This window comes from Mycteria americana, chromosome 1, assembly GCF_035582795.1.
Source record: "Mycteria americana isolate JAX WOST 10 ecotype Jacksonville Zoo and Gardens chromosome 1, USCA_MyAme_1.0, whole genome shotgun sequence".
NCBI lineage: Eukaryota > Metazoa > Chordata > Aves > Ciconiiformes > Ciconiidae > Mycteria > Mycteria americana.
The window spans coordinates 35,089,494-35,116,113 of record NC_134365.1 but is presented as its reverse complement, the minus strand read 5'-3'; the positions used below and the strand labels follow the sequence as shown (position 1 = coordinate 35,116,113).

Here is a 26,620-nt window from a genome sequence, read left to right as displayed (position 1 = left end):
TTGAACCATCAAACAGGCTGCATGGGTAAAGATTTTAAAGACTCAATATTCTGGAGCAGTGCAGATGGCACTCGTATGTTGCACAGTGAACCTTCCAATAATGGGGCCATTAGATAAATAGCAATTTTTCTTCCTAAATGTACTTTACCAATTTTTCTTCTCATAAATGACCAATGAAGCATCATCTTTTTCCATGTGAAATGAGGGTAGTTCTAGTAAAAAAAATGCAAGCACTTGTACAGTAAAACTTCTGTTTTGCTACAAAATCTGGTTTTAACTTTTTAAAAAACTGTACTGTTCATGGCAAGCAGATCACATTTATGAAGATGGCTTCCGGATTTATCAGATGCACATGGGACACTTTACCACGCACCGTTATCTGTGTGCTTGCCTTGAAAAGGATGCTGCCGTCAGTGCCTCCAACAGCTACGGTTCGAAAAACGTTAGGGCTACGTCACTGCGTTTGTTGTTACGCTAGCAAAACTCACAGTGACCAGGTCACCTTGACCTCTCTCATGTAAACTGTAATGTCACAGAACTGCTAACACCTGAAGAATGGGATTGACTGAAAACTGCACAAGGTATTCACCGTTCCCATTCAGAAAGGTGTACGACCCGGCTTCCCCGTAGTAATGCTTATTTATGTATCACTGTGATTGCACTTTTAAGTGGAGCTGCGCAGTCCTTTGGCTTAACCCATCAGATTGCTGTAGCCTTTGCACATCGCCTGTTGTTGCATAGTCAGATCTCCAGGAGGACCGAAGATGCCGGCTACGGGCACTCCTGGTGCAACGTGAGAATACCTCACGCTCGTAAGCACCCGAAGTTGTACTTTGCCTTGTCTGCAAGCGGGAGAAAATCGGCCCCCAGGCGCCCCGAAACCGGCAGGTGCTTAGGACGGCAGCGAGTTCAGCCCCCAAACGCCGAGCTGACCTGCGGGGCGATTTCAAACCCCGCTACGGGGCGGCCGGTGCCCGACCGCAGCCCACCCCCCGACCCGGACACACTGCCGGGGGCTCGGGACCAGCCCCGCCGCCCGAGCTGCGCCCGCCCGGCCCCTCACAGCGCCCGGCCAAGGCCAGGAGCGGCGCGGGGCAAACCCAGCGGCGGCACCGGCCTGGCCTGGCCTGACCTGACCCGGCGCCGGGCCGGCCCCGGGCCGGGCGGCACACACCCCGCGGCACCGACCCCCCGCGGAAGCAGGTGCGACGCCGCGCCCGCCGCCGCCACCGCCCCTCTGTGCCCCGGCGCTGCGCGGGAAGGCGCCGCAGCGGAGCCCGCCCGGCCCCGCCCCGCCGCCTCACGCGCCGGGCTGCGGGGGGGAGGGGGCGCTGGCGTGACGTGCTGATGGGGGCGGGGGGAGAACTGCGGTGATGGAAAATTTTCGGCTCCGCAGCTCCTGCGCGTGCCCTCGCCGCGCCCCGCCCCTTCCCCCCCCCCCCCCCCCCCCCCGGCGGCGCTCCAGAACGTTCTGCGGCGCTAACGGTCGGCCTGCCGCCGCCTCGCGCCGCCCGCCGGCTTCCCGCCCGCCCCGGCAGCGGGCGCGGGGCAGAGCGACCGCGGCCGGGGCCCCGCAGCGGAGGGCGCGGACCGAGTCCTCCCGCGCTGTCTCGCCTCAGGGAAGCCTCGTCCCCCTCCGGCAGAGCCCAGGGGCCGCGTGCCTTTACGTGGGGCCAGGGGCGCGGGTGGCGGTGCGGGGGCTCGCTGCCCCTCGAGGGTGCGAGCCGCTCCCGTGTCCCTGCGGCCGCCCCGAGAGGCAGGACTGCTGCGCTGCCAGCTGCCTCTCACCCTCCACGAGCTCTCGATGCCGCAGAGCAGAGAGGAAGGGAGGGAGGGCAATAACACAGAGGGGCGAAACGGCTCCGTGGCCGAGTGTCCTCCGCTCTGGAGGCCGGCAGAACTTGACTCGCGTGGGAGTGTGCATCTGTCGCGGGCACAGTGCGAGCGGGGCGGGGGTCTGCTTCAGAACCCCCCCCCCGCCTCAAGAAACAGTGGCCAAATGGGCCCTCGCCGGGCGTCCCCCGCAGCTGCAGCCTCGCTGCGTGTGTGGGAGGCGTTGGGACAAAGCCCCGCTGCCCCCGTCCACCGGGGTTCCAGCAGCAAAGCCCCCGAAAGTGTCCGGAGCGATTACCAGAGGAGGAGGAAGCAGGATGTTCTTTTTCCCCCTCTCTTCCCTAAAAGTGGGGTTTATCCTGCATCGCGTCACTAGGGGGAGGCCGTCATTCCGGATCACTTCCCGGAGGAAACGCTCGGGGAGCCGTTCGGCTGCCCCCGGGGTGCGGGCTTGCACGTGCATCGTTGCTTGCTCCTGTGTTAAAAATAGCAAGTGACTGCAGCGAGTCGCTATGGGCCGGTGGCACCTCATCCCCTGTCATGCACCAAGCTACCGGGAAACGCCAGAGCCGGAGCGCGGCAGCGCGCCGAAGGCAGGCACAGGGTGGAAACGGGGAGGAAGCCTCCTCGGTGAGCTTGTACGCGGTGCTGCAGTCACGCTGCAGATGCCGCACCGGGCAGGTGGAAGCGCCTCTCAGACAGGGCGCTCTTGACAAGCACCGCAGCGTCCCGTCTCCGCTGTCAAACGCAACTGCCCCCGGCGCGAACGCGGGAGAGCCGCTCGGCGCAACGACCGCTGTCATGCGCCGGCGGCCCCGCTCCCGACCCCCGGCTGGGCGCACGCCGATGGCCGGCGTCCACCCCTCAGCCGGGCGCGCCCCGACCCGCCGGCGCCCCCCCCCCCCCGCACCCCGGCCCGGGCGGCGGCAGGGGGTCAGCCGGGCAGGGCGGGCGGCGGGGGGCGGCGCGGCGGCGGGCGGGCGCCGCGCCCCTCCGCGATGACGCGCCCGCATTCCTGCCTGAAGAGCGGCGGCGGCCCGAGGGGGCCGTCAGAGCGGGAGCGGCGCCTCCGCCGGAGCAGCACGGACGCGAGATTTTCTTTCCCTCTGTACCGCTGGCTTTTTCAGTGACTTTTTCCTAGCGTTATTTATTTACGGCTCTGTTTTCGCTGGCGCTTTATAGTTAAGGGTTTTTCCCCTTGCAAGAAGCAGCAGCCGAGAGAGGAGGCTTCGGGAGGAAACCTCGTTTCGAGCTCTTGCGGAGCAGGTACGGCGCGGCGGCGGGCGCCGGCTGTTACCCGGCCGCCAGGAGGAACGGGGCGAGTGTTCGGACGCGGCGCGGCTCGTCCTTCGCGCCTTTGTCTGGGGCAGCCCCCGGCTTGCCGGCCAAGACCCTGCCGCGCTCAGCCCGGACGCGCGGTGGGTGCGCGTCGGGACGCGCCGCCGCCGCCGCCTCCCGGGAAGGTGGAAAAACCCCGAGCGACTGCGGCGCGCTGCAGTCCCGTGACCGATTTGCGTTTTTCCATTGAAAACGCCGGGATGCCCGGTGTCGCCGGCGGGGAGGGGGGGAGGTAAACACGGAGGCGGCCGCGGGACGGGGAGCTCCGGCAGCCAATGTGACAATCGCCCGTCGGTGTTGCATCAGTCTCCGCTACCGGGGGGGGGGGGAGGGGAAGGCCGGCGGGGGTGCGGCGTGGCGGTGCCGGTGCCGCTCCCTCGGCCCGGTCCCCGGCGCCGCTGCAGGCACCGTCTCCCCGGCGGCTCGCGCCCCCGCCCCGCGGCGGGGCTCACCTTTGTCCGCGCGCCCCCCGCCCCGCGCGCCTGGTACTTTTCCACTCGGCGGCGGGCGGGGGCCGCCGAGCCGCGGGCGCGCGCTGGCCACGTGACGGGCGCCCGCTGCGGCACTGACGTCGCCTCCCACCTCCGCAGGCGCGGCGAGCCCCGCCGCCAAGGACAAAAGAGCGGCCGCCGAGCCCCGACCCCCGGCATCGCCGCCGCCATGAGCAGCGCCGAGATGGGCAAGTTCAACATCTCCCCCGACGAGGACAGCAGCAGCTACAGCTCCAACAGCAACGACTTCAGCTACCCCTACCCCACCAAGCCGGCCGCCATGAAGAGGTGAGGGGGCTCCGCCGCCGCGGGGGCGGGCGGGACCCCGCCGTGGACGCTGCAGCCCTCGCGGAAGACCCCGCCTCGGGGCCGGAGGTGCCGCGTGTTGGCACGCGTTACAGAAACACGGAAATGACTGCGGACGTAAACACGCGCAGTGCTTTGTGTGCTGGGCAGAACGGCAGATGGGGGGGGGGGTCTTTTTGGGTCATTCCGTTGGTTTGCTCGGTTCCCTTTGAAGTGGATTGGAAATGCTGAACGGGAAGTGAATATGCAAGGTGCCCGCGATAGTCATTAATGATGCAATGTTTTTTGCAGCCACTATGCGGATATTGATCCAGAAAATCAAAATTTCTTGCTCGACTCCAATCTTGGAAAGAAGAAATACGAAACTCAGTATGTAAGTACATAGCAATGACGTTTCAAAACACGAAAAAAAATGCTTTCTTGCCAAATCTGTGTTTGTTTTCATTCTGAAATAAGTAATAACTTTCTATTAATTACTACCTGTCTCCCTTTTCTCAGCATCCGGGTACTACTTCCTTTGGAATGTCAGTATTTAACCTGAGCAATGCTATTGTGGGTAGTGGCATCCTTGGTCTTTCTTATGCCATGGCTAACACTGGAATTGCTCTTTTCGTGTAAGTATCTTTTGGTTCATCAAAAAAAAAATCTTTCTACTGTGTAATTAATAATGGAAAAATACTTGATGTAAGAATACGACCTTTACAAAATACCCAGTCATTGCCATACGTGCAGAATTGCATTTTGGGATTTATGGCTTGTTTTATATTAAGAGATTGTGATACATTCAGAAGGACTTGCAGAAATTAAACAGATTCATTGCAAGTTCTGCAACCCACAAAACATTTTACGGTGAATTTTCCTTTACTTGGCTGTAGTTTCTCCATGAATAACTGATAGACTTCCCTTGAAAATTCCATTATCCAAGTGGAAAAGTGAGATGCTACTTAACAGACTGAAGTCTGTATTAGCTTTTTCCTTCAGACTTCACTGATTGGAATTAATGACAACAGAAACTTTTCAGTTAGTGGAAGTCATAATTGCGCAAAAAGTACAGGATCAGGCTGTAGAGAGTTAGAAGGAAAATGTAGGTGAAAGAGGATTATTTTATTTGTCTCTTGCAAGTCTGGCTGCGTCTACTCTTAAAAATTTCTGTGGCCCAGTCCTACCGATCATGGACGTGGTCCCCTTTTCCTCAACTGACATAGTTCTGCCTATAGAGGTACGATGTACTTACGCCAATAAAGAAATCCTTTTTATTGCTATGCTTTTACTCAATTCAGGGAACTGGTTTCAGCTACACCTATAAAAATCGCTGTCTCCCTGCAAGGGCGGGATGTGGAATAACCAGCGTATCTTTATTGGTATGTCTATATTGGCAAAAGCTTTCAGGTATAAGACAAGACTAATTGGAAATGGCATGAGGACAGAATTGTGTACAGTGCTTCTAAATGTCTTGGGAAGGTATATTTTTCATGTATTGGCAGCAGTTCAGCTCACACATGTAGTATCAGTGACCGAGTGCAAATGGGAATCCACGGATATGTTTAAAGGAACTTTGTATTTTTATCCTGGAAGTAGATAAATGTGCTGAATGTTCAAGAAGAAGTGAAGAGTAACGTTTAGTTAGAAATTGGCCTTACTCTGTTGCCAAGTTTCCAGAGAGTTGTAGGTCAGATTTACTTCCAGATATTTCACAGTATAACAGGGTGGTGTTCAGGTTTCCTGAGGAAACTACCGATGTGTAAAGTTTTGATCTAAAGGATTTTATTTTAAATATATGGTGATTTGTTAATTTTTTGCTAAGAATTTCACTTACTTAGTGATGCTAAACTGAATGAACAACTTAGCAGCATGAATTCAGAAGAGATAGATACTTCATCTCCCTACACATCAGTTTCATGCTCTAAAGATGTTTTGCAGCACATATAAGATAATCAGCGTAATGCACGTTAGAAAGTCTCTGTGGAGAGGAAAAAAAAGAATTTAAGGTTAGATATTTGAACAGATTTGCATATAATGGGGCTCCTTTATTCTGAAGAAAAAATTGTTCAAAACTTTAAAGTTTAACAATTGGGTGCTGAGGTTGTTTAGTTACCTTCATTTCCAGGTAGTGCATTCAGATCTGTTTGCGTTAGTACTGATTCAAAGATAAACTAGCTTGTTACCTTTCAAAACTTGCTGTAGTTTGTATAGTTCCAAGCCAGGAAAGCAGTCAATCACTGATGATGCTGAGGATTTATGATGACACTGAGGGCATTACAGACATCCTTTAGTAACTAGGTTACAGATTCAGATGCAGTTGATTAAGGCAGTAAATTCTTCGAAGACTCTGTGGAGTCACTTGTGTCAGTGCTGTGACTTGTCACTTGTGTCAGCACTAAATAAATGAATGATACCGTCTGGAAGCCAGAAACTGAGTGAGCTTCGAGATGAGTTTGCTGACTGATCTTGTCAACATTGTAGTCAGCCAATCGAGGTTAGGACTGAGGGGTCCAGGATCTGTGCTGTTTTAATGAAATGTAACCCTTGCACGTCTCACTGTGCTGTTTCTAGTTGATGGCTGAATTAAATCCTGGTTAATCTCTACCTGTCAGAAATACAGAGGTTTATTTGTGTGCATGTGTTGGTGTTGAATTGGCACAGTAACTCAAGTTTCCTGGATTCCTTGTGCAGATCTGTGAAGCTTTTCTCAGATGTTCTTGTTTCCAGTTCTTGTGCTGTGTTTACTAATTTCGCCAATGTTAAAAATGACAGAAAAGGAAATGTAAAGAGTACTCTGGGAACTCTAAATGGAGCTTGCCATTTTTGAGCAGATGGGCTGATTCTTAAGTTTCCTATAAAGCAGAGTGCTTTTATTGGTATAGGAAAGGCAAGGCGTTTTTTTTAATGTGTTGTAATTTTCCACTGTGTTCTTCAGCAGCTGAGAAGTCCCCCCTAGTGTGCCACTCCAGGAAGTGCATTTGTTGTGGGAGAGATTTGGGAGAGATTTGTTGTTGAGAGACCCAAATTTTAGATGTTGCAAATGTGCGTCTGGAAATAATATATATTGTGTGTAAAAGCTGTGGGGAAGATAAACAAGCCACTAGCAATTCCCATGTAAGCACACAAGAATTGTAACTTTTGAGCAAAGAAACCATTTTTTTTAAAATGAGAATAAATTTGTCTTTCCATTTGAAGACACAGCTTTCAATACATCTGAATTTTCAGTCAGTTCTTTAAGGCTTTTGCAGTTTCATCTTTACAGAAAAAAAGACATAACACAGGCTTAAGCAGAAAAGCTGATTTGTTTAAGACCAAGAGATAATCTTCATTTTAGCTACAGTTAGTCACAACTCCATGTTCAATAGATTCATGACACACTGTTGAACAAGGATCGGAAGACAGGAAAAACAGTTTCTTACACTAATACAAAACCATTCCCATTGATACTTTGTTATTTGTATCAAATGTAGCCAATTATAATGGCCTGACACTTGCTGGTGCTTATGCCACCTTACACTGAATGTAAGTGTTGTTTAATCCTACATTAGAATTTCTATCTGTATGCCAGTGAAATGCATTTTAGTATAAAATCCTTTCTAAACTAGGCATTAATTGGGTTTTCAGAATGCTTTTAGCTGGCCTTAGAATCTACTGGGTTTTCCCAGATAATATTTTAATATGATTAATTTTTATGTTTGATCTGCCTTTATTTAATAAGGTTACAATAAGTCATTTATGGCTATTAAAAATTTGTATGTTCCCCCCCCCCCAGGATACTCCTGATGTTCGTCTCAATAGTTTCTTTGTATTCAGTGCATCTCCTTTTGAAGACTGCCAATGAAGGAGGTATGGCAAATTACTATTTTACAAACATATGGTATTTGTTTCATTTGGTATCTTTGTGAAACACACCCTTCCAATGGATTATTTTGTTTTATTTTAGGATCTTTATTATATGAACAGTTGGGAATGAAGGCATTTGGTATGGCTGGAAAACTTGCTGCTTCTGGATCAATTACAATGCAGAATATTGGAGGTGAGGACAAGATCTTAAAATGCCTGTACTGTCAATAGTAATTGTTCCCTACTTATTCTTGGAGACTTTTTTTTCACACAACATGTGTTCATTAACTGCTTGTGTTCAAGTGAAGTTATGAAACATGTTATGTGATTCTTGCATCTTGTGGCATATTCTATATTTGTAATGATCTATGATGTTATTCACCTACAGCTATGTCAAGCTACCTCTTCATAGTGAAATATGAGTTACCATTGGTCATCAAGACATTTATGAACATCGAAGAGACCACAGGGTAGGTGTTAGAACTCCTCATCAGAGAAACTATTAGGAGAAACAAATACGGAGACTGTATATATTTTTACATGAAGACCACGCTCGGTACACCATAGGGTAGCTTCTTACTCAGACAGAGATACAGTAAGTTTGCCCTTCCCCTGAGTGCTCCACTTCATTTAGATCCAGCCTGTCCTGGGAAAAGGGTAGAAAAATACAGGTATCGCATCATATTACAGAAAGCTGTTCTCTAAAGAACATCAGGTAAGTGTTTATGTATGTACCAGTCAGTACATACTCTCGATAAGCAAAGGTAAATGTGATTATGATTGGTTTTTTGGTTTTTGTTTGTTTGGGTTTTTTTATTGCATTCCAACTGGTTTGGACTGATTGTTTTGGTTTTCTAGTGTTAATATTGTGGGAAGTGATTAAATATAAGACTAAGGTGCAGTTATGTAATGAATGTCTTAAGGAACAGTTCTGAAAAAGACATGGGGACTAAACATTGAACTAAAACAGAGTTTATATGCCCAAGACTAACATGGTGGACAGATTGCCATTTAGCCCTGGAGACACCTTGACTCCGTAGTGGCTTCCCTGCTTGGCTTCAAACATGGGTGCCTTGGGTAGGTTTTGTTTTATCTAACCATACCGTCTGAAAGTTAGATTTGGGTCTAATCATTACTCTGGTTTTTGTACAATCAGTGGAGAAAGGTGATCCTCTGTAGTGGTCAGCTCAGTGCACCGGGCTTAGACACCTGTTTTGGGCATCTCCAGAGAGCGATTTATCGTATCACTCTGTATTGAGAGGGTGTGTAAAAACAGCTATCTAAAACAAGATGCCTGACTTCAGATGGATAGAGTTAAGTGCTATAAATCTCACTCTTCAGAGTTGTACTTCTGTGCCTTGTCCTGAAGTGTCCCAGTCTTGAGAGGGCTGAGCAGCTCAAGACTCCAACTTACACCTAAGCCTGAGTTCAGAAGGTAGGCATTTTTCTGCCTGTGTTCCCCAAGGGGTTCAAGCCATTTGGTGGTGTTCATACAGCTTGCTGATAGATAATGTCATGACAACAGTGCTAGCCATTTTTTTTTCTTTCTTTCTTTCTTTCTTTCTTTTCATTTTTTAATGTACTCAAAGAATGCACCCACCCTATTTACTTAATAGTATAATGTTTACAAATTCTCTCCTGGGAAGATTAATTTCCCTCCTTTGGCTGAATTCAAGTCCTTATTTTCCACTTCTTAAGAAAGTCCCTGGAGTAGCCAGTACTTAGGAGGGGACTTGGAGGCAAGTATTTTTAACTGTCCCATCTTCAGAGAAGAATTCAAAATTAGTTGGAGTTCAAGAGGAAAAGTTAAAGGCTGTGAATCTCACTGGATGCAGCTGCTGCTCTGCAAATCTGGCAGACAAAATTCAGAAACTGAGATTTGTATCTTCAGTGTTTTCTTGTTGGCTGGTACTAGGTAGCTGTACACTGATTTAAAGTAAATCTTTTCTCAGTGTTCTGGCAATTGTGGACCCCATTTAACTGACTCTCTCCATGCGTTGCTTAGGGGAGTCTGGGTGGCTACCATTGGCATGGATTCCACTCTGGCAGCCTGGTGCCTAAAATGTAAGCACTTACCTGTTTAAATGTCCCAAAATAATGCTTACTGTAGAAGAAAATATTCTGGAATTCTGAAACAATCTTACAAATACTAGCTCTATTACTAAAATTCGTTTAGCAATTTTTAAAATACTTAGCTGTATTTTAAAGCTGTGCAATCCCATTCTTTACTCTTCAGCACAGAAAAACTTTGAAGTCCTTGGTCTGAAAGTTGGGATGGCCTTCATGTGGTATGTGCGCAATAACAGTGCACATTCTTATGACTCTATCAAATGCAAGGAATCTCTGTGCTGTGATTTCTTTTAAATTTACCACAAGACTACTAAATTTTTAAAAAGGGAACAAAAGGTACATGATATTAATGTCCCCTACACATCTGAACTTTCTAAAATACATTTTTTACATTTAGTTATCCCAGATAAAACTGGAGAAAGAGATGACCAAGTTGTTTCTGCATTTACCATATAAATCCAGAGCAAGTCTGTTAAAGTTATTCTGTATTTCCACTGGCATATATAGGCTTAAAATTCAGCAATTGACTTTGAATGCACAAATTTCCAATTGGGTCATTAATTTTTCTTTGTTTACCTAAATAGTAAACAGTCCATTTTAAAGTAAATACTGTTAGCTGATACCATAACAGGATATAAAGTATTAATAATTTGGAAAAAATGCGTAGTGTTACTTGAATTGCTTAAAGCATATAGGATGTTCTGGGCAGATGAAGAAAGCGGTTACCCTGCCACGATTAAATACTCAATATAAGTTTTTCTGTTAGTTCAGTGAAATTGCATTATATTTACACAGATCTAACTTTCTTTTTCTGTGTTTCAAAGGAATATGTTAATCTTCTAACACTCCAAAATGTTTTGTCAAAAAATAGCTGCTGCTTCTTATGGAATAAATGGCAAAAATGATCTGAAGGAAAAAATCTGAGGGTCTTATCGTAGCTTCCCGACTGAAAGGGACTAAACGTGCCTCCAAGAGACTCCCAGTGCTTGTTGGAGTTTTCTCAGCCAGTGGGCTTGAGCTACTGCCTTAACTCCAGCCCTCACTGTTTTTAACTCCCACAGGGTACCCAACAGAATTTTATTTCCATTAAAAGTGGATCACCACCCTGCTGGGGCCCTGCAATATTCTAATACATCTGGAGAATTGGGAACCAACATTTAAGCAAATTACTATTTTTCCATGATTGATCCCAGTTGACTTCTTTTTCTGACCAGTTATTTACTTTCCTGTCTTCTGACTTTCAGATGCATATTAATTTTAGAAAAGGACACTAAAGGAAAGGCACAATGCAGGTTTGGGGTGAGATAGGAAGGTATTGTAGGGCTTTAGGTCAATATAGTAAGTTGAATGCTAATCCTTTGTGATATCAGGTACTACAATTTTTTAAGAAGCGGTATGTTGTAGGAGAAGATAAGAGTGAAGACTAAACTGCAAATGTTGTAATTCGTAAATACTTAGATGACTTACAAATATTACCTTTTTTCTACAGAGAATGGTATCTTAACGGTGACTATTTAGTGCTGCTGGTGTCTGTCATCCTCATTCTTCCCCTCTCCTTACTGAAAAATTTAGGTAAGCAGTAGACTACAACCAAAACAAAAATGCATTGAAAATACTGTGGGGAAATGGGTTGATATGATGTTTGAGTCTTGAAGTACTATGTGAATTAACAGCTGTCTCTAAACTTGTCTCTTGGGACTAACCAGTGTTCAGGTAATTAAAAAATTAAAAAAAAAAAAATATCAAGGCAGGTATCTTAAGTTACAGATGTGTTTGTGGAAAACGAAAGGACAATAGATAGGGTTACTTTAGAACAAGGCTCAACAGTAACTTCTGTTTGTATTCTTATCACAAAGCTTGACCTATCTTGGTCAGTAGTGAAATAGTATAATATTGTTACTAGCTAATAGTGTTATTAGCTATCCTATAGCAGTCCCAAAGGAATAGGCATGCTAGCCCTAGACAGTTAAATTGTCTTTGCAATGTAAATAGAAGTCACCTTTTTCATTTTTAGATCCCAAGTGATAGCAGAATGTTCATACCAGATGCTTTATCTGAAATGGCTGTTACTCAGTGATATATGTGAATAATTCAGTTAATGCACTGTTTGTTCAGAGAATCCTGTAGTGAAAGCTTTCTAACTGAGAGTCTTGATGTGAATTACTTTCTCAGGTTACTACTTTCTTCAGATTAAGTGAATCAATAAAAACAGAAGGGAAAAGGCTAAGTTATCTCATAGTGCATTCTATCAAAATTAATCCTATAATCATTCTTGGTATAAAATAAACAATTCACATAGTTGTTGGTGTGGGGGTTTTGTTGGGGTTTTTTTGTAAGTTATAAAGTTGAATATTACAGACTCGCTGCACGTACAGACCCTAATATGTCTTCGAGAACTTTCAGATCTGGGTTGAGATTAGCGGAAAGTCAATGAATAATTAACTTGTTCTATGTAACACTGAGAAAGTGACAATCTAAAGAGATCACTGACAGAATATATTTTGTCATAATGTTATGACTTGAATGTTGTTTCTGTTTATTGTACCTTAGATTTTTTTTTTTTTTATCTTTCTTGAACACAGGATATTTGGGCTATACCAGCGGCTTTTCCTTACTTTGCATGGTCTTCTTTCTGATTGTTGTAAGTATAATCTTGTAGACTTCCAGTGCTTGTAAAACTGCATTTCAAAGGGAAATTAAACACAGTTTCTGAAAAGTTTCACATACTGCATTAGTCAAAGTAACAATAAATACATGGCTTTATTTCTAGGTAATTTGGAAGATGTTTCAGATTCCTTGTCCTATGGACAGTGACATCATGAACGTGACAATAATAAATGCGACACTGGCATCTTCGGTAGATGAAAACATAACAAGTGATGATGTGTGCAAGCCAAAATATTTCATCTTCAATTCACAGGTAACTGACTAAAAATCAGACTCTCCGTTGAAAATAACTGAGAGACACTAAATACATAGCAGATAAATTAAGTGATTTTTTCCTTCAAGTAATTTCCCAGTTATAAACTTGGGATGTGCTAAGACTTTCTGTTCCAGTAGTTAGGCACTGTTTATCTCCTGTAGACTGGGTGTTTCCATACCCCAAATGCACAGAAATTAGAGGAGCTTGAGGTACCTGCCTGAGATGAGTGGCAATAAACGCATCTCTTATTCTTCAGCACAGCATTTCTCAAGCTTTCTCAAGTAAGTTAGTAAAGCATTTAAAAAAGTAGATTGCAGAAGAAGATGAAGTAAATAGTAAAAGCATGTGAATGGGAAATGTGTGTCAGGGTTTGGAATAAACTTTAAGTTGCCAGTCACAAAGTCTTGACTCTCATGAATGCTCCCAGTTACAGTGGTGAATCTCCACACATGGGGAAGAACTATGTGTAATAGCCAGTACCAAGATCAGGCTGTAATGGCTTAAGTTTATGAGATGCAGAACATAATTCTGAATGCAAATACATTCAGCATGGACTTCAGTGAGATTTGAGAGGGTCTGGGTTTAAGAAAATATGAACCTGTTGTTTAATTTTTGCCAAAGTTCCAGTTGTAGAGAATAGCTAGTCTTTATCAAAACTAAACTGATGCCTAAGTCAAAATTGAAAAATCTACTGATGAATTTTTTAAAACTAAATGTCTAACGTCTGTTGACATACTCAAGAAAGACACTTTTGTTTTTCAGACTGTCTATGCTGTCCCAATCCTAACATTTTCTTTTGTCTGCCATCCTGCAATTCTTCCTATCTATGAAGAACTGAAAAGGTAAATGTTAGATATGTGTCTGTAATTTCACTAAACAAACAAAAGTAGTATAAAACAGTATGTTCTCATTGCTAACAATGTTTATTTTTCTCTTTCTTACAGCCGAAGCCGTAAAAGAATGATGAATGTGTCCTATGTATCTTTTTTTGCCATGTTCCTCATGTATTTATTGGCTGCTCTCTTTGGATACCTGACATTTTATGGTGAATATTGCCTTCTCTGCTTTCCTTTAAATGAATAACGTTCTGCAAAACCACAGTATTCTTTTTAAGTTAGAGCAAGCAAGCATTTACTATGGGTTCTAAATATACACTGTTCGTTGGGGGTTTTTTTTATACTTTTGTAAGTGCACACCGAAAAGGAGATCAGTAGTAGAATTAGGCCCAAGGCACAGGATTAAAATTGGATTAAAACAGATTCAGTGCCTCCAAGTTATCCCTGTGTAAAATAGAGATGTGCTTACAGGAGCTGTTGAGGCTTTCAATTCATACTGCTGTAACTGTAAAATTCGCTTAGGGTTTGGCGCAGAAGCGGTTGTTTGAGAAGTATGTCAAATACATCTAATTAAAATACTGTTTTCTTTACAGGAAAAGTCGAACCAGAACTGCTTCATACCTACTCTGCTTATCTGGGTACTGATATTCTTCTTCTTATTGTGCGTCTCGCTGTACTTATGGCTGTAACCCTTACTGTACCTGTAGTTATCTTCCCAGTAAGTAATTTATTTTTTTAATCTTACTACTATTTTTTATTTTAATCACCTGTCCTGCTGCAGTCATTTACTGATTTGGCAACTCCCATTTATAGAATTTTTCTCTTAACTGGAAAAGGAAATTTATTCTAATAAGCTTGATGAAATATCTCTATGCTGTTAATTCAAATAAATAATTAGGCAACATTTACAAAGCAGTAGATAAAAATACATTCAGTTATATTGTTTTCCTGGTATGGTTTAATTGGGGGAGTGGAACAGATTGCCCCTTTATAAAAGTACTTGCACTATTGTATTACCAGCTTACAAAACTCAGTGTGTTTTTGTAAGTACATTGTGAACATTAATTCTGGCCATTTAAGTGTATATTGTTGAGCAGCATCCTTGGATGTTACAAAAATCCCTGGGATTTATTTTTGTTAGACAGATGTTTTTCCTTGTGTTTTTCTCTATTACTGGCTGTGCTTTGAAAATCTAAATCACTGAAAAGAGAAACACACCAGAAACACAGAGCTGCCTCTCAAGTGCAGGAAGTAAATATTTTTTTAAAAATTACTTTCATGTCTTTCAACTTTTATTAAAATCTGAAGTGTTCAGGAAGATGATGTTAAAATACTTCTGGAAGGAAGGTCTAATTCAGGTGACAGTCACTGACTTCCACAACGAAGACTAAACTGCCTTTTTTTTCTTTTTCTTTCCCCCCTCTCCCCCCTCTTCAAAAGATCCGCAGTTCCATTACCCAGCTGTTGTGGGCAGGGAAGGAGTTTAGGTGGTGGCGTCACTGTTCCATTACTGTTGCTCTTCTGGCGTTTACCAACGTGCTTGTTATCTTTGTCCCTACTATCCGAGACATCTTTGGATTCATTGGTAAGCATTTTCATGTCAGTTCAAGTAGTCTTTCAAATCTCAGAAAATGCAGTTCCGATCTAATTAAATTATGTTTACCTATTTATGAATATTTATTTCTGTGCTTTTTAAATACAGGTGCATCTGCAGCCGCCATGCTGATCTTTATACTTCCTTCTGCCTTCTATATTAAATTAGTGAAGAAGGAACCAATGAAGTCAGTGCAAAAGATTGGGGTATGTATAGACAAAATACGTAATAGTTACACTTGCTTACTAATTCAGAGCAAGAACTTTAGTTTCCTTCTTCACAATTTAAGAATTTTGAAGTCCTGGTGAAGGTAGTCAGTGAATTGCCTTTTGTTATCCTAGTTAACAAGTGGAAGTTGCATAGGTACTCAAAGCTGAGGAGAGAGCCATCTCAAGGGTCAGCTTACTTCAGTGACTTCTCTCACCCTGTAGCCCCCAATCTCAACAATTGTTGGGTCATTCTGTTGCTGGTAAGAACCAGATTTCAACAGATCACCCTTAAGGGCTGTACTAAAAAAGTCTTGTCGTTCTCCTTTAAATTTTCTTTCAAGACTTATTTACCTAATTTATGCCTTAAAGCTGACCTGCACCAATCATTTGGGTCATCCTGACTGATCTTAGTGCTCTTACTGGTCTTAGACATACTGACTCGGAATCAAATATTAGACATACTGAGTCAGAATCAAGTCAGTGCAGTGGCACAGCCTGACTGGTATCAGCAGCTACATTAATTTCCCTCAGTTGAGGTTGAGGTCTGTTATACTGAAAATAAATGTACTTTTTTATTTGACAAAGGGCCCCAAGTATGAGAAAGATACATAGCTCCTTACTGTTTACTGTGATCTCTTGTCTTTTCTACTTCGTGCTCCATGAGCAATGGCATTTGTGCCATAAATGGGCGTGACTTTATGGGTCTAGTAGCAGAAACTGAAATTCTTCTTTTATATTTTCTTTTTTCAGGCTGCGTTCTTCTTTCTAAGTGGTATACTTGTGATGACTGGGTGTATGACACTGATTATTCTAGACTGGACCCAGAATGTTGCATCTGATGGCCATTAACTGTCCTGGTTTAATCTCTAATACTCCACTTCAGATGCCAGTGTTCACTCAGATACCTACTGAGAATGAAAATGAGCTATTCAGCTTCCTTTAAAATGCAGATTCTTTGTTGATGGTTCTTCTGATTGTAGAATACCCGAACTCTGTCTTTAAGAAACTATTCTGCATGATGGAAGTGGATATTAACATCAAACCACATGAGTGTCTGGCTGAAGGAAGTGACAACTTTATTCCATTCCAGAGAATGGACAGAACTCTCCGTAGACTTTTATCAAGCCATGTTTGGCTTTCGTCATTGTTACTTGGATATTTTATTTTACTTGAATGTGCCTAATGGAACCAATTGATGTGAGAAATAACTCTTTAATTTACAGCAAAGCGTTTAAATAACCAATGAGAGAGAGAGAGAAACACTATTATTTTTTTGTACCAAAATTTCTTATGGACCTCAAAAGCACTATTTTGACTTTAAGAAACATTTTTCTAAAAAGAATGAAAGAATAACATAGAAGAGCTCATAAAAATATTTAATCAGTGTCCTAAATTAAATCTAGTTTGCCTTTCTGTAGAGGCATAATTAGAAGAAATTTTATTTTAAAGAATACTTCTAATGACCAAAACAGAAAATGAACCAATTCAAGTCAAAACTCTCTAATTATAAGTGCTTCCCATGAAATTCACTTAGTTCAAAGTAGAGTGAAAATAATCCTGAAAATCATTTGTCAGCTTATTTAAGTAACTACAGTTACCTTAGTTACCAAAAATGGTGTGGAAAGCCAAATTTTCCAGCTTTAAAAAAACACTCTTTAGAACGGTTACGTTTGAGAAAAACGTAGCTAATCTAGAAATCGTAAAGATGGTGTTGACATTTCCCTTCTTGAGGTACTCAATAGTGCAATTGGGTAAAACAGGGTTTGGGGGTTTTTGCTTTTTTGTTTGGTTTTTTTTTCTGTTGTAGATACAAACTGAATGGCACTGGTGCATATCATGCCATTAATATAAAACTCCCTCCTGGAGTTCTGTCTGTTAATAAGGTCCATTGTCAGTTGTAGCAATGTTTGTTGGGATTTGTTTTCTGTCCAGTCCACCTTGAAACACTCTGTAGGAAAACAAAAAGGTCCTAATATAGTTTACTAGTTGTATAATAGTCAAAAAGTGTACAGTATTTCTCAAATTACTCATCCATTATTGGATTTTGGATTACTTGACTATTCTGTTCCTGAGTCAAATCCACAAAGTAACTGCACCAGTATTTCATGCTTGGTACAAACTCTCTTCGCATACGCAACTGGGATTCCTCTTCCAATTTATACTGTATAGTAGTATCAAAGATAACCTCATAGACTGGATAGTCATCTCATACTTGTTTGCTTCAGAAATAGGTAAGTTTCTTATGAGCCCTAGCTAGCTAGCTGATGAAACAGGTGCTGTATGGTTGTGATGAGCTGTTTTGTTTCTAGTGCATGTTTACTCTTTCATTCTTATCCCAGGTTGAAGAGAAATAACACTTGTATAACAGCATACTTGGCTTATAAGAGGTTCTCAAACACAACAATATTGGGTACAAAAGCCTAGATAGAGATTATTAATGAAATAATCATGGCAGTGTGGTCAGCTGTCTTCATCTGACACAATGCTTTAAAAATCTGATTCACAGAGTTCCACTTGGTCGGTGTGTCAGAGGGAACAAGTAAGGGCCTGTAATCCATTGATTAAACAGTGCCTGAGACTTTTTTGCTCTTGTAGAATTAATCAGGAACAAATCTAAATGATAGTCACTGTTCGGCAGATAATGTCAATCTCTGCCCAGCCATCTAAAATCTATGAAAAAAATTGCAGGTATTTTGTATGGATACTTCTGCATGACTGTAAGTACTGGTCACTAAGTCTGTAGTGTGAAACTGTAATGAGAAGTTAGATTCCTCTTGTGTTGTTTGTGTTACTAGTTCGGTGGTACTCAACTGGCAATTAACGATCCTGGAGTCAGCACTGACCAACGCTCCTTAGGTACTTCTCTGCCTCAGGTACTGTACATCCATGGCTGACTATGCTATGTCACCTGATCTCCACAGAAGTGCTGAGCGTGTGCCTCCTCAGTACTTTGGCAGCTTTTCTTCTTCCTCTCCGCAAATGCAGAAAGGTGGAAGAGGATTAAAATGTTGTCTACCTGTGAGCAATTTGTAGCACATAAGGGATGAAGCGCTTCCCTTGCCAGCATTTAAAAAAAAAAAGAAAGGAAGTGGGAAATAGCCTCCTTTCTCTCAGTAACCATGGAAGAGGAAGGAGGTGTAAGTGAGAAGTTGCTACACAGTCCTTCTCAGCAGCCAGAGAGGAGGAAGATTTTTGTGATGACACCTCATAATATATCATACATGTCACTTAATTCTCTGAACGTAGCAATTTCCAGAATTTACATTGTGTTATATTATTTGATGACTGGCTCTCCACCTGCAACAGTTGAGTTCCACTTGGCTGGGTTGATGTCCAACATATGATTTATTTAATTATGTTTTTCAAACTTGTCTGCTTAAAGTTACCTACGTTACAAACCACCTAAAAGAGCAGCTTCAGTATTAAACCACTGTTTTGTCACCTCAGTTAGACATTACTGTCTTCCATGATATTTCAGTCATAAATGTAACACGTTATTTATAAAACATTAATCCATTAAAACGAAACCTATTTTTCAATATTTATGATAGTCTATGTACATAAATTGTATGTGTGTATATACTGTAAGTATAATGTATATAATGTAGGTTTGGAATCTGGGATGTATGTATATATTCCTCTCTCATTACTGATTGTTACATCATTTCAAGGAGTTGTTCATGTTGTACATCTGTATAACAACTGTCAAATGAAAGATTCTTTTACAACAAAAGGTAATGCCTACAGAAATGGAAGAAATGTGTTACGCCTAAGGTGTGTAAGAAAACACTAAGATTGTATTTATTACAAATGTATATGTTGCAATAAACACAGGAGTCACTTGGGTCCATAAAAAGCACCATTCAGGTTCATGTATACTTTTCCTCTAAAAGTTACCATGGATGTTACAATTTCCTGAATGCAGCAACTTAACAACTTCTACCATCTAATGTACTTGTTAGGCCACTAAATTCAGGCATCCTACGGTACATCCGTGTACATATGTAAATATCCACTGTATTGTTAGAGGCCAACAGTCTAGCTACAGGTGTTGGCAGGGAGTGCAACACAGTTTCAATGAAACATTGTATGTTTGTTTTAAATAAATAAAATAAATAAATGGGTAATCCTAAGCAATGTTGTGGTGTTTTTTGGGGGGGGAGGCATTTGAAAGATTTTCACAGAATCATATAGGTTGGAAAAAACCTTTAAGATCATCGAGTCCAACCGTAAACCTAACACTGCCAAAACCACCACTACACCATGTCTCTAAGCACCTCATCCAAACGTCCTTTAAATACCTCCAGGGATGGCGACTCAACCACTTCCCTGGGCCGCCTGTTCCAATGCTTGATAACCCTCTCGGTGAAGAAAAATTTCCTAATATCCAGTCTAAACCTCCCCTGGCGCAACTTGAGGCCATTTCCTCTTGTCCTATCACTTGTTACCTGGGAGAAGAGACCGACCCCCACCTCTCTACAACCTCCTTTCAGGTAGTTGTAGAGAGCAATAAGGTCTCCCCTCAGCCTCCGCTTCTCCAGGCTAAACAACCCCAGCTCCCTCAGCCGCTCCTCATAAGACTTCTGCTCCAGACCCTTCACCAGCTTCGTTGCCCTTCTCTGGACACACTCCAGTACCTCAATATCCCTCTTGTAGTGGGGGGCCCAAAACTGAACACAATTTCTTTAAAGATTTTCTTCAAACATTTCTTTAAACATTTTCTTTAAAGATGATACTAAAAGTGTATCTAATTTCATGCATGTTGAACTTATGAGCACTTTTTAGGAAAGGAAAAAAAAAGGAAAAATGGCATACAACTAAGTCTCCAATTTATGACACTACAAGAGTAAACAGAACAAGTCTGGACATTAAAGAAAATGAGAGATTAAATTCTCCAAGGAACCTGTATTATGTCATTTTTTGCAGTACAGGCGTATCTGGAGACAAGACTCTGTGTGTTAGATCTTGTATAAGTGTAATAAATGAGTGAGTCTTGCCAAAATCCCGTGCCATTTTCCTGCAGCCGGATCTCCAGGAGAAGAATAACTGCTTCTGTAAAATTTTTCAAAACTGCTGCTTCTGTTTCACTTGTATTTTAGCAATTGGATACAAACCAAGTGCGGCATATCAGTTCTTTGTTCTCCAGAAATCTGTATCAATTCATATGAACCTTTGTAATTCCCAAATACTAAGAACTGGGTGTGAGAGACAGTGGAGGTGTAACTCAGTGTGTTAGGTGTACAACAAAACACTATACAAAAGGACTATTAAAGAGGCATAGTTAAGTACCCTGAAATTAGGAAATGCCTTGATTAAGGTTGCTTTAATTACATGATTGCATAGTGCTTCTTGCTGGAATCCCCCCCTGAGTAGCTATTCATTATTTTATTTTTTATCGTGTTTTCTATGTGTTCACAGTGTTTATGTGTTTGCTCAAAGTCCAAAGCCCATCCTGATGAGGGATGAATGTCCTCATTTCTCTCTAGTTCTCATTTTAATGTCATCTTTGTGAAAAACAAATGATTACTCATTTTCCCAATGTTGCAGGCCTGTAACAAGCTGTTAATCAGTCTACATGTCTGGGGAGCTGAAGTGTGGAGAGGCAGCACTGTGAAGCAGCCATCCATTTGAGTCCACAATTTAATGTCCTGCACTTGCTTATTTTGTATTTCAGCATTTGCTTACATGCATCTGAAGCATATAAGGTTTTGAGTGATCATCATTCGTGAAACAAGAACCATAAGCATCAAGTTAGCCACTTGGAAATGGTGGTCATGCCTGGAAATGCTCATTCTCACAACTTGCCTACCGCTACACAGGAATTTCGTAGCAGTAGAGAAGCCCTTTCCCTAGATGCTGCTTGACTAGTTGGACAATTAAGCCCACCTCTCCACAATGAGGCGTTTCTATTGACTTAAATAATACGTGAAGTATTTCTACACACTTCTGATTCCTTCCAAGAGCTGGCTCACCCTGTGTGATGAATGAGACGGTGCAATGAATAAAAAAAAGTGGAAATTACATTGTGCGACAGTGTCTAAAATCCTGTGCTTTGAACCTCTTTACCCACCACAAGGCCTTTGCTCCAGAAGAGGGATAGGCTGTCACTGAGGGTTTATTCACAATGCTGAGATTCAGGAATCCTTTGAGGCCGCTGCAGGTGAGAGATGGCATCTTTACTTTCTTCTGGTTCCCCTGAAGTTTTCCTCTTTTCCCCCCTGGCCTTGCCAAGTCTGTTGTGTCCCAAGGTCGTGCCTAGGCACCTCACCCCCAAGTGTTCATGCAGTGGCTGGATGGCATCAGGTCATGCCCTAAGGACCCCCATGGCTTAGCTTGTATACCTGTTTGCAGGGCAGCACAGCTCCCGTTCAGTCTGTGCACCCAGCTTTCCTGTCTGGAGAAACAGAGCAGAGGGTAGCTGGTGTATGCCCAGGTTTCAGTGCCAGAAGGAGTTGAGATGCCACAAGGGAGCCCCCAGTCCTATCCTTCCAGGAATGTGGACATGCCATCCCGTCTCCAGTGCAGATGTGCACAGTGCCCGCTTCTTTGGCCTTTCTGGTTTCAGTCTCCGAAACAGAATGTGCGTGACAGTCTAAACCCCACCTGCTTTCACATGCATTTCCTTCTGCCTTCTTGCACAGCTGGTTTTGGCTGTCACAGGGTGACTCCTTGTCAGCTCTGTCACTCTTGCTCTGACCCCAGTCCCCGTTTGCCAGCTCCCCCAGCAACACCACCTTTGCCAGCTCCTCCTGCGAGCCACCTTCCCTCATCTTACTACCTTCCTGACTACATGCCTGCCCGAGTCCATTTCCCACCCTTCCGCATTCACTTTACCCAGGCACAGCTAGAAGCATCTTCCTTTGATTTTCCTAGTCTCTGCCCAGCTGGTCTCCTTATGGCCTCCACTCTAACTACAAGCCTAATTTTCTTGTTCTCTGGACATCCCTCCATTCCCAGTTCTCCAGCAGTCCCGCATGGATTCCTCCGGCAGCCCAGAGAAGCTCACTTCCACACTCAGTTCAGGCACCTTGTGTCTCTCCAGCCTTTCGCCGAGCACGAAGCCCTGCTGTAGAGAATGGGAGGGGCAACTTTTCCCAGGAAAAATGATTCATTATTTTACTACGGGAAAATATCCTCTTTTCCCTGATTTTATTCTCAAATGGGCCAAATAATTTAGGCTGATTGTTTTTCCACATAGATGCACAAAAACACCACCCTGCTGCAGTTACTCATAATGGAAAATGTCAGGAGAAACATCTGAAGCAAGGTAATGTGTTCCAGTGAGAACAGAAACATACTCCAGTAAGAGAACAGTCAGGTAATCCCAGTAACAGGTGGCACCATCAACCATGTTTGAAAATGTTACTTAAACTAGAAATAAGTGCTATTTTTTGTTTTCATTATTATTTACATATATTAAAAAGGGGGAAAAAAAGGTTTTCCAATTGCAGAACATAAATTGATAAGTAATATATGTTGGATAGGTACTCACAATAATGTGGAAACTCAGTATGGGTCTTGGAAAGGAAATGTAGCTTATATAACTAGCTTTTTGGTGATCTTTAAAAATCTTCATCATCTCCAAACAGCTCAGATTGCAGCAAAATTAAACGGAGGCAAGTGAGGTGCTGCGGGTATCCCCAAATGCTCAGGAGTTATTGGGCCAGGGCTAACGTGGTCAACCACGCGTCTACTTTTTGTTAAAATAAATACCAGTTCATGAAGAGCCAATATTGCTCCTTCCTGCCCACTTCAGTACAATGATTTAATGCGCTGGCAGAGCGTACCTCGGGGCTGGAGCCCAGGTCACTACACAGAACAGGCAGACAGGTCTCATGAGAGGCGGCGTGGGCTGGGAGCTGGCTCCTGGACACCTCACCCTGAGGCACTGTCACCTGGAGGCCCCACTCGAACCCCCACCAAGGACTCGGGCGATGAATAAAACTGGCAGGCGCTTTTGCTGTGGGCAGGACACGGGGAGCAGACCCCAGCGCCATGGCTGAGGAAAAGGCTGAGGAAAACACTAAGACAGCGATCAAAAAGGTTGCAGCAGAGCCGCAACTTTGTGGAAACATGGATAGCAGCCACGGAGAGCATGAACAGTTTCCCTCTGTGTCCGTCAGAAAACAGTGGCAACCAGGAGACCTTCAGAAGATCGGTTTGAAAATAGCTGCCGCTAAAATATTTGCACTTGTGCTTGCTCTTTTGACCCAACTGGGGAGGCATCAGCTGTGAAACTGTTGCTCTGCAAGGATTAGTGGACTCCAAATGAAAATGGCATATGAGGGATGTGTTTTTCTGGGGAAGAAGTGAGGAAGTTCCTAAGAATACCAGCCACAGGAAACCGAGCTGTCACAAGAAGCTGCTGAAGAGTTACCAGAGGCCGGCGCTGGGTGCAGGTATTTCCTGCCGAGGAGCAGCGCCAGGAGCAGCGAGCCCGCTGCGTACGCCGGCCCTCCTGCAGAGAGCAAGCCAAAATGTGTTGACTGCGGGAAATGATGAAACCTGCACTAACACCGATCGACCCTCCTGCCATCGCCCAGCTCAGGAGGGGCTGCAGGCTTCCCGCTTCTGCGGGATTTTGGCACTTGCCCTCTTCCCAAAGATCAGACGGGTCTCTCGCCTTACTGCAAAGACGATGTTTCTGAGCACAAATAAAACTTAGTCCTTCTAATCACATTCTTAAAACCACGAGTGTGCCAAGAAACTTTCTGAAATAAATGAGTCATGCTTGATGTAATGATCATGGTTTGGGGTGGCTCTGTGTGCGTGTGTGTGTCTGTGTGTCTGTGTGTCTGTGTGTCTGTGTGTCTGTGTGTCTGTGTATCTGTGTCTGTGTGTACACACTGGGAATAGAGGGTACAAGGGCTCTTCTAATCTACTTGGACTTACCTGGAAAGGCAATAAAAAGTCAAACGGGGAAATGAAGCCCACAAGTCCCTCTTCTAGTAAACCAGATAAGAACTAATATTGATTCCCACACCTACATTATTTTTCTCAGTCCCAGAAAGGTCCAGGATTCTCCAAATTCCTCTTGCACACTGTACATTTTGAAGCCTGTACTCACTCTGGTAGCCGCAGCAAGCTAACGGCTTGCTTTAAGCTCCATTTCTTCTACAAGAGCATTCATTTCAGGTATGCCATCTTTCACATACCTGGCTCCTTCAGATCTTAAAGTCGACTTCAACCCCAGACTGATTATAAGGCATAAATGTAGCAGCCTTTGCTTTCCCAGGACCCAGCCCCAAGCTTTGCAGTGAGCTCCTCTAAACTACCAAAAAAAATACAGGCCATGTCACCAGCTGGGTGACACTAGCATATGAGCCGTGTTCCAAAACCAAGTCAGTAGTTTAATGTAAAACAAATGTTTTTGGTTTTTTGCTGCCACAGATTCCCAGCCATCGTGGTAGCTCAAATACAGCACTCCACTACTCCTGCACTTAACAGAGCCAGCTTCCATCTTGTGGTTAAATTTCTCAACCCATTTAAACAATCCGTATCTCGGATCAACACACTGCTTATCTCTGAGTCCCAGTGGAGAAGTCCTATGACGGTTATTATGTCTGAGCGTGCTAGAATATCCATCTGTCCTCCCCTGCAAATTTTAGTTTGGCAGGGAACAGCAGTTGTCTTCTCTTCTGCATTTTCTGGCAGCAACTTGACCAAAGCTAAACCTCTGAAGTATTTCCTTTCTTACTTGCGTATGGATAAGTGTGGGAAAGAATCAGATCCTATCTTTGTCATCCAGAAACTTTGGAGAACCATGAAATCCTTCTGAAAAAGGCATCAACAACTACTCGGAGTAACTACTTTGACTGCCTTCTTATTTTTATAAATACTGAGAAAATTTAAACACATGGAACCTAAAGTACTTTTAGAGGTGATTTTGTTTCTGTCAGTTCTGCTGTTAACTGAGTGGAGTTGCCCCTGTGATTCAGATTTTTCCCTTGCTGTAGACATTGTGTTTTCCCTGTCTGTGCACAGTGAGTTATTATACATAGTCCAATAACACAGAGATAAAACTGCGGAAGTTCCTCTGCAAGATCTCTCCTGCTTTCATTTCTTTCACTAAGGCTTATTAGTGAAAGAAACGAAAATTCTTCACTTCAGACTAATGCATTGTAGCTTTTAAAACTCTCACAAGGTTTTGCAAAATTTAAAACTCTCACAAGGTTTTGCAAACTTCTTAGCACTTCTTTTTTCCCACAAAGAAATGTCCTTGCTTTTCATTTGCTTTGTACCATTTACCATATGATCTTCTCATAGACTGCAAAGATGAACTGATTCCAAAGAGGAAGTACATAGGTCCTTTTCACCCAGTCTAGCAAATAGACTACCATATAGTTTTACAGTGGGATTTTATAAAAGTATAAAAGAGGGGGAATTTTTTAAAGACTCAGTGATAAAGAAGCAGTGAGAAATGTTGCAATATCATAGCAGTGAGTATGACAGCCAACCGATGCATTGTTACTAAACTATGGTTTGCCTTCGACACCGGAGAGCGTAACTGAAAACGTAACTGCACAAAGTTTTCTCTGCATCCTCCCGCCGCAGCTCGGCCGTGCTTACCTGCTACCCTGCACACTGATTTGGCTTGCAAGTCTTCAGGGTTTGTGCTTTTTTTCCTTTAGCCAGCGTTATGTCCATGAGCCCACTCACCCTGCAGCCTCCCAGGGAGCTGGCAGACGTGGAAAGATGCCACAGGAGCAAAGGGGGGGCAGGCCGCCGAGCTGGCTGCGCTGCCCAAAAGAGAAAGGTGTTTGAGATAAAAACTCGAGTGCATGCTAATGAAAGGGATGCTTAGCCAAAGGCATGGCCAAAGGTCCCTGCCTCGGGCAGCCCCCGCAAGCCTCCCCCAGGTGCCCGAAGGGTGGGAGTGAGATTGCCGGCAGCCAGTTATCCTGCGCAGGGCAAGGAGGCACCACCGTTGGCCAAGTGCCCATCACGATGGGGACTGCTGGCCCCTCAGGTCTTCTTCTCGCCCTCCCCAGTGTGTTCCCAAGCAGGTCGGTGTCACCGAGGGCTCCCGCAAGCATGAGTGGGGACATAGGCAATGACTGCATTTTTGGAGTTGGCAATGGGGCCCGCTGAAACTGCAAGCCACAGGGGAGGAAAGCAAGCCAGAAGAAACACAGGAGGAAAAAGAGGCCTGGAGAGGAACAGAAAAAGAGAGTAATTTCATGACTGTGAAGAAG

General features: G+C 43.8%; 1 protein-coding gene across 4 annotated transcripts in view; it reads left to right on the top strand.

Moving 5' to 3' along the window:
- The window catches only part of SLC38A2 (solute carrier family 38 member 2), a 350,401-nt gene extending 330,843 nt beyond the window's left edge, over nucleotides 1-19,558 (top strand). Inside the window, exons 1-16 of one of the 4 annotated variants that reach the window (XM_075494566.1) lie at nucleotides 2,869-3,099; nucleotides 3,762-3,950; nucleotides 4,260-4,341; nucleotides 4,467-4,582; nucleotides 7,723-7,796; nucleotides 7,894-7,986; nucleotides 8,182-8,263; nucleotides 11,353-11,435; nucleotides 12,446-12,504; nucleotides 12,634-12,783; nucleotides 13,549-13,628; nucleotides 13,731-13,831; nucleotides 14,216-14,340; nucleotides 15,063-15,207; nucleotides 15,325-15,422; nucleotides 16,176-19,558. In XM_075494566.1, the coding sequence (XP_075350681.1) occupies nucleotides 3,832-3,950; nucleotides 4,260-4,341; nucleotides 4,467-4,582; nucleotides 7,723-7,796; nucleotides 7,894-7,986; nucleotides 8,182-8,263; nucleotides 11,353-11,435; nucleotides 12,446-12,504; nucleotides 12,634-12,783; nucleotides 13,549-13,628; nucleotides 13,731-13,831; nucleotides 14,216-14,340; nucleotides 15,063-15,207; nucleotides 15,325-15,422; nucleotides 16,176-16,274 (1,506 nt within the window). In that variant the 5' untranslated portion in view covers nucleotides 2,869-3,099; nucleotides 3,762-3,831 and the 3' untranslated portion in view covers nucleotides 16,275-19,558. Of the gene's footprint in view, nucleotides 1-2,866; nucleotides 3,100-3,761; nucleotides 3,951-4,259; nucleotides 4,342-4,466; nucleotides 4,583-5,283; nucleotides 5,330-7,722; nucleotides 7,797-7,893; nucleotides 7,987-8,181; nucleotides 8,264-11,352; nucleotides 11,436-12,445; nucleotides 12,505-12,633; nucleotides 12,784-13,548; nucleotides 13,629-13,730; nucleotides 13,832-14,215; nucleotides 14,341-15,062; nucleotides 15,423-16,175 lie in introns of those variants that run through there. The other 3 variants (XM_075494557.1, XM_075494588.1, XM_075494574.1) reach the window with 3 other exon arrangements.
- The last annotated feature ends 7,062 nt before the right edge of the window (nucleotides 19,559-26,620 follow it).